The sequence below is a fragment of the Oncorhynchus nerka genome, linkage group LG8 (genome assembly GCF_034236695.1).
Source record: "Oncorhynchus nerka isolate Pitt River linkage group LG8, Oner_Uvic_2.0, whole genome shotgun sequence".
In the NCBI taxonomy this organism is placed as follows: domain Eukaryota; kingdom Metazoa; phylum Chordata; class Actinopteri; order Salmoniformes; family Salmonidae; genus Oncorhynchus; species Oncorhynchus nerka.
In genome coordinates, this window is record NC_088403.1 from 15,358,562 (window position 1) to 15,371,549 (window position 12,988).

The window sequence follows — 12,988 nt, forward strand, 5'->3', positions numbered from 1 at the left end:
ATTGACCTGGACTGTCTTTATCTCCTGATATGTTGACCCAGGCTATTGACCTGGACTGTCTTTATCTCCTGATATGTTGACCCAGGCTATTGACCTGGACTGTCTTTATCTCCTGATATGTTGACCCAGGCTATTGACCTGGACTGTCTTTATCTCCTGATATGTTGACCCAGGCTATTGACCTGGACTGTCTTTATCTCCTGATATGTTGACCCAGACTATTGACCTGGACTGTCTTTATCTCCTGATATGTTGACCCAGGCTATTGACCTGGACTGTCTTTATCTCCTGATATGTTGACCCAGGCTATTGACCTGGACTGTCTTTATCTCCTGATATGTTGACCCAGACCAGTAGTGTGGATATGGTGGACACATGCAGAATGCCTGGGGACTTTGTTTGGCTGGCCCAATATTTGTCTGCAAACACTTACCTAATGTGGGTCCTCCCTAAATACCCTCACGCACTATTTCCTGACATGACAGCGACATGCCCGATGCTTCCGGGTCCAGTAGACTACTACTTTTACCCCCATGGAGGTTGGAGACCGAACCTAACCCAGGGGGTTAAGCAAAACACCTCAACTGTTTGTCACATTGTTGGCCCAACATCTTTGTGAAGTTTCTTCGCTCTGTTTGACTTGTTTCTTAAAAATGCCATTTATTAGTTTGGACCAGCTGAACTTTCCTTTGAGGCAGCAGGGTTAATTAGGCCTAGGATTTTGAATTATACATACTCCAGAACGTCTTAATTACCTGTGTTAATTAGCCTGTTTGCTCAGGGATCTGTGTTTGTGTCCCAAATGGCTCCCTATTCCCTGTAAAGTGCACTACTGTTGATCTGGGCCTATAGGTGTCTGGTCAGAAGTAGTGCACTACGTCAGAAATAAGGTAACATTTGGGGACACACTTTTTTTTTTTTTTTCAAGTGTCGCCGAGCAACGCTGTGACAAACCCGCTCTCTCACAGAACTCAGGAGCTGTTATCAAAGCTGTTGTTTGCCTCGTCTCTAAACAGACAGGGAGGGAATGACTCCTTCCATTCGAAAATATAGATAACACGTCTTAATTGGCCAGAGGGCACTGAAGGGCCGCAGCTGTTGACAGAACAAACAAGGAAGCATTAGGAGGGAAGGGTCAATTGAATGGGATGGGAGGATGCCAGGAATCTTGTGGATGGAAAAACAGCAATGCTCTGGAGATTCTATTTCGACGATAAGGACCAGGTGGGGCCTATTGGTTTTCATAGAGATAACCATTGGTGCTCTTTGAGACTCATTTCTCAATGCACCTACTTCTCTTATACCCTTTTGTTCTGGACCTGCAACAGACCTTTCTTATGGACAATATTTTCTGACAGCGTTGTCAAGGTTACTGGGGCAGCACAGTCTTCTTAACCTGTTCCTGGTGACAGTCTTCTCCTAGCTGAGCGTCTGTACTGTCCCCTTGAGATTGCAGTCCCAGAGATCAATATCTAGAGCCGGGGGAAATATTGATCAACTGTCCCATAGCCATTTCTGTTGTGTGACCTTGTCACGGTATCATTATGAGCATTGGTATTAACAGCATGTTAATTAGTTGACTTTATTACAATTTTACTGTGTGTCCCTGAGGGTATTGTCTTGAGAAGACCCTGTTTCACAGTGTTTGTTATCCATTAGTTCTCTCCAAATGCTACTCATGTCATGCTGGTTGCTAGTAGACTGACAAATAGCAAGCTACAAATGGCAAACTACAGGTCAGAAAATGGCTTTTTGATCATTCAACTCACACTGTTTTTGACAGGTAGAATGGGCTGTGGTCCTGAAACATAAACGGCCTTGATTGCAGTGCACTGAGCTACAGATGAGAAAATAGGGAAGTAAATTATAGCCACTTATGGCTCAGGATTTTACAGTAGCAGGCTTGGTATTCTATCTGAGGGGCTCAGTAACAGGCTTGGTGTTCTACCTGAGGGGCTCAGTAACAGGCTTGGTGTTCTACCTGAGGTGCTCAGTAACAGGCTTGATGTTCTACCTGAGGGGCTCAGTAACAGGTTTGTTGTTCTACCTGAGGTGCTCAGTAACAGGCTTGGTGTTCTACCTGAGGGGCTCAGTAACAGGCTTGGTGTTCTACGTGAGGGGCTCAGTAACAGGTTTGGTATTCTACCTGAGGGGCTCAGTAACAGGTTTGTTGTTCTACCTGAGGTGCTCAGTAACAGGCTTGATGTTCTACCTGAGGGGCTCAGTAACAGGCTTTGTGTTCTACCTGAGGGGCTCAGTAACAGGCTTTGTGTTCTACCTGAGGGGCTCAGTAACAGGCTTGGTGTTCTACCTGAGGGGCTCAGGAACAGGCTTGGTGTTCTACCTGAGGGGCTCAGGAACAGGCTTGGTGTTCTACCTGAGGGGCTCAGGAACAGGCTTGGTGTTCTACCTGAGGGGCTCAGGAACAGGCTTGGTGTTCTACCTGAGGGGCTCAGTAACAGGCTTGGTGTTCTACCTGAGGGGCTCAGTAACAGGCTTGGTGTTCTACCTGAGGGGCTCAGTAACAGGCTTGGTGTTCTACCTGAGGGGCTCAGTAACAGGCTTGGTGTTCTACCTGAGGGGCTCAGGAACAGGCTTGGTGTTCTACCTGAGGGGCTCAGTAACAGGCTTGGTGTTCTACCTGAGGGGCTCAGGAACAGGCTTGGTGTTCTACCTGAGGGGCTCAGGAACAGGCTTGGTGTTCTACCTGAGGGGCTCAGTAACAGGCTTGGTGTTCTACCTGAGGGGCTCATTAACAGGCTTGGTATTCTACATGAGGGGCTCAGCAACAGGCTTGGTGTTCTACCTGAGTGGCTCAGCAACAGGCTTGGTGTTCTACCTGAGGGGCTCAGCAACAGGCTTGGTATTCTACCTGAGGGGCTCAGGAACAGGCTTGGTATTCTACCTGAGGGGCTCAGTAACAGGTTTGGTGTTCTACCTGAGGGGCTCAGTAACAAGCTTGGTATTCTACCTGAGAGGCTCAGTAACAGGCTTGGTATTCTACCTGAGGGGCTCAGTAACAGGCTTGGTGTTCTACCTGAGGGGCTCAGTAACAGGCTTGGTGTTCTACCTGAGGGGCTCAGTAACAGGCTTGGTGTTCTACCTGAGGGGCTCAGTAACAGGCTTGGTGTTCTACCTGAGGGGCTCAGGAACAGGCTTGGTATTCTACCTGAGGAGCTCAGCAACAGGCTTGGTGTTCTACCTGAGGGGCTCAGCAACAGGCTTGGTGTTCTACCTGAGGGGCTCAGTAACAGGCTTGATATTCTACCTGGGGGGCTCAGTAACAGGCTTGGTATTTTACCTGAGGGGCTCAGTAACAGGCTTGGTGTTCTACCTGAGGGGTTCAGTAACAGGCTTGGTGTTCTACCTGAGGGGCTCAGTAACAGGCTTGGTATTCTACCTGAGGGGCTCAGTAACAGGCTTGGTGTTCTACCTGAGGGGCTCAGTAACAGGCTTGGTGTTCTACCTGAGGGGCTCAGCAACAGGCTTGGTGTTCTACCTGAGGGGCTCAGTAACAGGCTTGGTATTCTACCTGAGGGGCTCAGTAACAGGCTTGGTGTTCTCCCTGAGGGGCTCAAAGGAATTGATTGGCCATACAAGCATTGGAGAAGTCAACTGGCCAGTTTGGTCTTTGTGTCTGGGGAATACGATAGGGCATGCAGAGAGTTTGTCCATCCTCACAGGCAGGGTAATAGAGACTGGCTTTATTACATTTGTGTGTGTGTGTTAGTGTCTAGTGTTCTTGTTAGTGTCTAGTGTGTGTGTTTATTATGTGGTAGCAGGTGTCTGAGTGCTGTAGCTGGAGTCGTCAGTCAGACGTTCAGGACTATGCCACACACTCACACACTGTGAGAAAGAGAGTGAGCAGGAAGAGAGGGGTGATGTTTATCTGAGCTGTGTTGTTCAAGGAGAAGGGAAAGAGATTTAGGAGAGATACCGTGAGAGGATATACCACGACAGAGCGGCAGGTAGCCTAGCGGGTAAGAGCTTTGGGCCACTAACCGAAAGGTCGCTAGTTCGAATCCACGAGCCGACCAGGTGAAATAATGTGACAATGTGCCCTTGAGCAAGGCACTTAGCCTTAATTGCTTCTGTGGAGTTGCTGTGGATAAGAGTGTCTGCTAAATGATTACAATGTAAATGTAAAACTGAGGAGATCTCACACAGAGAAATACACAGTGTACAGAGAGGAGAAAATGAAAGAGGAAAAACAAGAGGGAAAGAGAGGACAGGAGGAGGGAGACTGGTTGGCAGTGAGAAAAGTAGAGCTATTCATTGAAAGAAGGAAAAACAAGAGGGAAAGAGAGGACAGGAGGAGGGAGTCTGGTTGGCAGTGAGAAAAGTAGAGCTATTTGTTGAAAGAAGGAAAAACAAGAGGGAAAGAGAGGACAGGAGGAGGGAGTCTGGTTGGCAGTGAGAAAAGTAGAGCTATTCATTGAAAGAAGGAAAAACAAGAGGGAAAGAGAGGACAGGAGGAGGGAGTCTGGTTGGCAGTGAGAAAAGTAGAGCTATTCATTGAAAGAAGGAAAGAGAAAGAGGGAAAGAGAGGACAGGAGGAGGGAGACTGGTTGGCAGTGAGAAAAGTAGAGCTATTCATTGAAAGAAGGAAAAACAAGAGGGAAAGAGAGGACAGGAGGAGGGAGTCTGGTTGGCAGTGAGAAAAGTAGAGCTATTCATTGAAAGAAGGAAAAACAAGAGGGAAAGAGAGGACAGGAGGAGGGAGACTGGTTGGCAGTGAGAAAAGTAGAGCTATTCATTGAAAGAAGAAAAACAAGAGGGAAAGAGAGGACAGGAGGAGGGAGACTGGTTGGCAGTGAGAAAAGTAGAGCTATTCATTGAAAGAAGGAAAGAGAAAGAGGGTAGGAGGCTGTTCCATGGAGTAGGCTAGATAAGATGCAACTCTTCTGTACACTGCTGGTGCATGGAGTAGCAGGGGGAGGGACTCTGCTGATTCATCAGCGTAGTACTCAGAGCCTCCTCCCCTTGCACTCACTCTCTCACACACAGACAGGAGAGAGAGGGAGAAAGAGAGGGTTGGAACAAGACAGAGGGAGGGAGAAAGAGAGAGAGGGAACAAGAGAGAGGGAGGGAGAAAGAGAGAGGGAGGGAGAAAGAGAGAGAGGGAACAAGAGAGAGGGAGGGAGAAAGAGAGAGAGGGAACAAGAGAGAGGGAGGGAGAAAGAGAGAGAGGGAACAAGAGAGAGGGAGGGAGAAAGCGATAAATTGTGCTGCACTGCTTTGAGTGCCTTGAGACTGAGTTGCTGTGCTTGCTGTGTCCTGTATGTGTGTCTGGCTGCGGGCGATCAGATCTGAGCATTTCGCGGTCAGCGGCTTCGCCCTGCTTGGCCCCTGCTGATCCCCAGCAGGCCCTCCTCAGGCCCCCCCGGGCTCTCGCCGGCCCCATGATGAAGGAGGAGGGAGCGCTGTGCCGTCGCCGCTTCTCAACGTGCGGCACGACCAGCTCGCCGCGGCCCCCACACCCCGACGGACGCAAGCTCATCCGCAACGCTTCTTTCGGGGGCTACAACGAGCTGTCGCCCCTCTCGCTGCCAGGTGGGTGTGGTAGTTGAGGCAGTGTTGGACCCCTCACCCTTCCCCTCCAGTCTGATGAGGAGCCTGCCCTGCCGCGGGCTCTTCCACACCCAGCTAGTTGTAGGCTAGCTGTTGCTTTGAGTAGTACCCTCTGTACTGTAGCCAAGTGGCCTGTGTGCTTGTTCCCTATAGAGTCGTAACCCCTAGATACTGGTTGTGGACGGTGACTGTGCTGTTATTTGAAGGTCTATTGTGTTCTAGATGGACACTGAAGAAATATTGGAACTACAGGTACACTGTTGCTGTAGTGGTGTCCCTGTAGCAGAGTTACCTGTGTGCTTGTCCCTGTAGCAGAGTTACCTGTGTGCTTGTTCCCTGTAGAGACAGAGTCGTAACCCCAAGATACTGGTTGTGAACTGTGACTGTTATTTCAGATACTAATGTGCAGGAGGTTATTGTTTTCAGTGTACTGTCACAGTATTGGAGCTATTCTCTTGCTTGTCCTTTTTGCGTTGCCTGATGCAGATTCTGATGTTGAACCTGTCATATCTATTTCTTCTTAGAGTTTTGAATTCTTATATTAGACCATACATTTAATACATATTTTCCTTGTATAGAAATGTACTCGGTCATATGCCAACGTATTATATGGTACTCGGTAGCCCGAGTAACTGTGCGCTACTTTGGAGTGGCCGTCCACCTGAGAGTGAGATCAGCAGAGCTTTCACAGAACGTCAAGTGAAGTGAATTAGACCTAAAGCTTCTGTAGTGAGTGTGATGTTTTTAACCTGTCAGCCTCCCAGCCATCGAGCCGACACAGCCTCCATTCATCTCTGTTGAAGACTGTCTAAGAAGCTCTCTCCCTGCCAGGAGAGCCGCAGGCTTTTCACAAAGATTGCCGATTCACCGGAGACAGCTGGTACAGGCTGGTTGCATTCTCTCTTTCTCTTCAGCCAAATGTAATCTCAATAAAAAATAGGTACGTGATGCTATTTCCTTATTATCAACCAACATTACATTTAAGCATCAGGTTCATCAGGCTGTATATAGCTTAACCTATCATAAGTATATCTGACATTTTGGAGACGATCTCCACACAGTTTCATCAGTAATCCAGCTTCTCTGCCAATAGACCCCCCCTCTTTCAGGGTTACCTGGGGCTAGCTTCTCTAGCTTCCACAGGAGGTGCCAGTGAGGGGCCAATGACTCAGCAGATTAACCTGGGCGGCGGCCTATTAATAGACCAATCACGTGCACCAAAAAGACAGACAGAAAATATCAGTGTCCTAATAGCTCCTAGCCCACGACCACTCATTTGAAATATTATCCTCCCCAAAGATGAAGTGGCTTTGTCTGGCCAACAACACTGGCAGGGTAGCCGAGGAGGATCCGGTCCATGCCGACTGCCAATGAACACTCCCCTGTTTGTGTTGCTGTTGTTGCTAGCCGTTGTTTGCAGGCTGAACATGAATTGGTTTTGGAGGTCATGAATGGGGAAATGGAGAAAGGGTGGAATTGCGGTGCTCTGCTAGCTCTGTTGACAACAGAATGGCAGTACGGATTTATTTTTAATGAACCTTTATTTAAGCAGGGAGTCAGGCTGAGACCACGATCTCTTTCGCAGATGATCCCTGCAGCAGATGAGCCCTGCAGCTTATGAGCCCTGCAGCAGATGATCCCTGCAGCAGATGATCCCTGCAGCAGATGATCCCTGCAGCAGATGAGCCCTGCAGCAGATGAGCCCTGCAGCAGATGAGCCCTGCAGCAGATGAGCCCTGCAGCAGATGATCCCTGCAGCAGATGATCCCTGCAGCAGATGAGCCCTGCAGCAGATGAGCCCTGCAGCAGATGATCCCTGCAGCAGATGATCCCTGCAGCAGATGATCCCTGCAGCAGATGATCCCTGCAGCAGATGATCCCTGCAGCAGATGAGCCCTGCAGCAGATGAGCCCTGCAGCAGATGATCCCTGCAGCAGATGATCCCTGCAGCAGATGAGCCCTGCAGCAGATGAGCCCTGCAGCAGATGAGCCCTGCAGCAGATGAGCCCTGCAGCAGATGAGCCCTGCAGCAGATGATCCCTGTAATTTGGATCACTCCTGGGTCAGAGTAACCATTGCAGCACGTCATTACAAAGTCATTACAGGGGATGCATCCCAAATGGCACCCTATTCCCTATTAATTGTTCAAAAGTAGTGCACTATATTGGGAATAGGGTGCCATTTGGGACCATTGCCAGTCTCGCCATGTGATGACAGGCTGCATCGCTTGCTTCCTTAAACCTCTTAGAGCTCGGGACTATTTTTTCAACATTTTGTTAAAAATCGCGCAAAATTTCAAAGTCCTGCTACTCATGCCAGGAATATAGTATATGCATATGATTAGTATGTGTGGATAGAAAACACTCTGAAGTTTCTAAAACTGGTTAAACCATGTTTGTGACTATAACAGGACATGTTTAACATGCGAACTCCAAGGAAAACTGTTCACCCCCCCTAAAAAAAACTAGATCAATCAGCCAGTTGGCTGAAATGTCTATGGCCTGCGAAAATATATACCTCTCAGTTTACAAGTCCTACAGCTTCCACACGATGTCACCAGTCTTGGCAATTTCCTTGACGTTGTTCCTTGGTCAAACGAAGAAGAGACACTTGATTTCATCCGGTCCACGACAGGAAGTTTTGGAAGAGACAATTATCGACCCTCATTTCAAGACGTGGAGCTATTGAATACACATCGCCCCACGATCAATTTGATCGATTATTAACGTTTACTAATACCTAAAGATGGATTACAAATGTATTTTGAAGTGTTTTGTCAAAGTTTATAGGCAACTATGTTAATTTAAAAAATGACGTTGCGTTATGTAAAGAAGTTTTTTCCTGGATCAGACGGGCTACATAAATGGACATTTTGGTTATACATGGACGGATTTAATCGGGAAAAATACCCAATTGTGATGTTTATGGGACATATAGGAGTGCCAACAAAGAAGCTCGTCAAAGGTAATGAATGTTTTATATTTTATTTATTTCTCTTGTGTAGCGCCGGCTATGCTAATTCTTTTGTTTACGTCCCCTTCAGGTATTTCGGGGTGTTGCATGCTATCAGATAATAGCTTCTCATGCTTTCGCCGAAAAGCATTTTAAAAATCTGACTTGTTGGCTAGATTCACAACGAGTGTAGCTTTAATTCAGTACCTTGCATGTGTGTTTTAATGAAAGTTTGAGTTTTAGCGAGTACTATTAGCAACTTCAGATTTCTCAGGTTTTTGCCTGCCACATGAGTTCTGTTATACTCACAGACACCATTCAAACAGTATTAGAAACGTCAGAGTGTTTTCTATCCAAATATACTAATAATATGCATATATTATCATCTGGGACTGAGGAGCAGGCAATTTACTCTGGGCACCTTATTCATCCAAGCTACTCAATACTGCCCCCCAGCCATAAGAAGTTTTAACCTTGTCTTCTGGCTATACATCAGAACCCAAAATCTTATATTTGTGGTTCTGATGGAGTAAGACAGTTGAACTATGCTCATGACGTATTTGTACATTTATATCCTTCAACAATCAATGGACACACATACTCATTCAAGAGTTTTTCTTTACTTTTACATTTTTCTACATTGTATAATAATAGTGAAGACCTCAAAACTATTAAGAAACACATGTAATAACCAAACAAGTGGTAAACAAATCAAAATATATTTTATTTTTGAGATTATTCAAAGTAGCTACCCTTTGCCATGATGACAGCTTTGCACACTCTTGGTGTCTTCACTATTATTCTACAATGTAGAAAATAGTACAAATAAATGAGTAGTTGTGTCCAAACTTTTGACTGGTACTGTATATCATTAATCCAGCAGATTTCGTGTTTATTTTCCATTTAGCAAAGGAAATGTGTATTTTAACCCCTCCCACTGTCCTGTGGATGTGGCACAATGACCTCTGATGTTCTGAAGTAAATGGTGCAACAGGTTTTAGGAGCAATACCGGTCGCTTTAAAAACTCCCGAGATTGCTACATGCCTGCCTCCCACTGTAGCACTGCACCATGCTATCCCACTGTAGCACTGCACCATGCTATCCCACTGTAGCACTGCACCATGCTATTCCACTGTAGCACTGCACCATGCTATCCCACTGTAGCACTGCACCACTCTATCCCACTGTAGCACTGCACCATGCTATCCCACTGTAGAACTGCACCACTCTATCCCACTGTAGCACTGCACCATGCTATCCCACTGTAGCACTGCACCATGCTATCTCACTGTAGCACTGCACCATGCTATCCCACTGTAGCACTGCACCATGCTATCCCACTGTAGCATTGCACCACGCTATCCCACTGTAGCACTGCACCACGCTATCCCACTGTAGCACTGCACCACGCTATCCCACTGTAGCACTGCACCACGCTATCCCACTGTAGCACTGCACCATGCTATCCCACTGTAGCACTGCACCACTCTATCCCACTGTAGCACTGCACCATGCTATCCCACTGTAGCACTGCACCATGCTATCCCACTGCACTGCACCATGCTCCCACTGTAGCACTGCACCATGCTATCCCACTGTAGCACTGCACCACGCTATCCCACTGTAGCACTGCACCACGCTATCCCACTGTAGCACTGCACCATGCTATCCCACTGTAGCACTGCACCACGCTATCCCACTGTAGCACTGCACCACTCTATCCCACTGTAGCACTGCACCATGCTATCCCACTGTAGCACTGCACCATGCTATCCCACTGTAGCACTGCACCATGCTATCCCACTGTAGCACTGCACCATGCTATCCCACTGTAGCACTGCACCATGCTATCCCACTGTAGCACTGCACCATGCTATCCCACTGTAGCACTGCACCACGCTATCCCACTGTAGCACTGCACCACGCTATCCCACTGTAGCACTGCACCACGCTATCCCACTGTAGCACTGCACCACGCTATCCCACTGTAGCACTGCACCATGCTATCCCACTGTAGCACTGCACCATGCTATCCCACTGTAGCACTGCACCATGCTATCCCACTGTAGCACTGCACCATGCTATCCCACTGTAGCACTGCACCATGCTATCCCACTGTAGCACTGCACCATGCTATCCCACTGTAGCACTGCACCATGCTATCCCACTGTAGCACTGCACCATGCTATCCCACTGTAGCACTGCACCATGCTATCCCACTGTAGCACTGCACCATGCTATCCCACTGGACAAAATTAAGAACATGACAATTTTTTCTGTTTGTAATATGGTTTTCTGATTGAGAATGTCTAATGATGTCATGCAGATTATAGCCAACTGGTCTCTGTTACATCCAGGGAAAGATGTCATATTTAGTTTGTTATCTGGTCAGATTACAACCAGATAGAGATGTCTTTTTCTGGTTGTGAAATAGACTGTTTACCAAAAGATGTCTTAATGACATCATTGCAACCACTTTGGCACACAGCTCCGTGCTGCTCCATCCTGCTCCGTGCTGCTCTGTGCTGCTCCATCTACCACCAAAATGGTGGTGGTGACCTTGTTGCCATGGCAAATGTAAAGCAAACAGCATACTGATTTATGCCCCCAAAACTCAAAATTGAGGCTTTGTCCTAGTGCCTATAGCAGGTAATGTTTTCACCCTTCCCCAATTGTCGTCAGGCCAGCTGTTGCTAGGGAACCTTTCGGTTCTTCCCGAAAACATGGCGACAGTGTCAGTGTTCATCAAAGCTGTCATGCCGTGTGTGTGTGTGTGTGTGTGTGTGTGTGTGTGTGTGTGTGTGAACTCCATCCATAGACATGACAAAAACACACACACACACAGAATGTACACTTCACTGTCTTATATAATGATCCATCCCTAAAGATCATCATATCTGTTGTTCAGGGTGCAAATACAGTGCCATGCCACCCCCCTCACAGCATCATGGTACGGACCGTCTCACTGGGACTGGATGGAAAATGGATGTTTGCGGTTGGTTCCACAGAAACATCTTCATAGGGGTGTTTATATTCACTTTAGTTATGGAGAAGAGGGAACAAAGAACTCTGACTGTTGAAATGTTATTTTGGTTAGCATTGGTACACCCTCAGTGGGTAGTCAGAAACCACAAGCATCCGTTTTTCAGGGGAAAAGCAGAGAACAGGTGAAGCCTGAACTTTTTGCTTCCGGTTTCAGCTGACAAACGACAAACAAACAAATGTCACTGTTGAAAAGCCATTTTGGTTAGCATTGGTTTGTGTTGGTTAGCATTGGTTTTCTTGGTTTCTTGTCAGCCTAAGTTCTAGGTTTATGTAGGGAGAATGTTGAGTGTTTCTTTAGAGGAAAAGCAGAGAGAAATGTGAAGCATAAGACCTTGTCCCCCAAAGATATAATGATCCTATTGTGAAATCATTTATTTTAGCATGTCAATCTTGGTGGGGCAAACTGCCAGCAAAGCCTTTACACAGCACAGCAGAACAATAAACAATACATTAATTGCACTACAACGGTGACAAACAGTGCCCACATACTGTTAGGGCCTACATAAATCTGTCCCAACAGCAGAGCTTTCCTTCAGCACCATGGAGTGAATCCTTACCATTTACAACTGTTAGGGCCTACATAAAGCTGTCCCAACAGCAGAGCTTTCCTTCAGCACCACGGAGTGAATCCTTACCACCACTACACCTGGCTCTCAGCGGAGCCTTGTCTGGCAGGGAAACAGTTCATTCAGCCTCATTTACTGCCTTAAAAAAAACATAGCTGATATGTTGATGTACAAACTATGGGGTAAGGGGACGATGAGCGGATAAAAGGCCATGTGTAATTTCGATTTTAAGACATTCAATAGCGAGCTAGGACAGATGTAGTCAAAATAACTATTTGTTCAGCACTTCTGAAATCTGTTGCTGTACATTTCAAAACATGGGCTGTTTTACAGTATTCTCCCTGTACACCAAGTCAGAACCATAGGATAAATGAAGGGAGCATATCAGCAGACAATGAAAGGTCGTACAATATTCAATGATTACATATCTCTAAAACAGGCTATAGGCTACATGTCACGGACGTGTGGAGAGACGGACCAAGGCGCAGCGTGATTAAAGTTCCACATCTTTATTTTAGTGAAACTTTTCAAACAAAACCAGAAACAAACAACGACCGTGCAGTACTGAGGTACAACATGCACTAACTCAAAAACAATATCCCACAAACACAGGTGGAAAAACGGCTACCTAAATATGATCCCCAATTAGAGACAACGATTACCAGCTGCCTCTAATTGGGAACCATACCAAGCACACCAACGTAGAAATATGAAAACTAGAATACCACATAGAAATTATAAACTACAATAACCCCTAGTCACGCCCTGACCTACTACACCAGAGAGAAACAAGGGCTCTCTATGGTCAGGGCGTGACACTACATGTGGATATCCAAGTCAGAACAGTAGGCTG

The 12,988-nt window shown here is 46.8% G+C and overlaps 1 protein-coding gene across 1 annotated transcript in view; it reads left to right on the forward strand.

Annotated features, from left to right (window-relative positions):
* Positions 1-12,988, forward strand: part of osbpl8 (oxysterol binding protein-like 8) — a 163,727-nt gene that overhangs the window by 93,878 nt on the left and 56,861 nt on the right. The window contains 1 exon segment of the mRNA XM_065021402.1: positions 5,308-5,553. Within this exon segment, the coding sequence (XP_064877474.1) occupies positions 5,308-5,553 (246 nt within the window).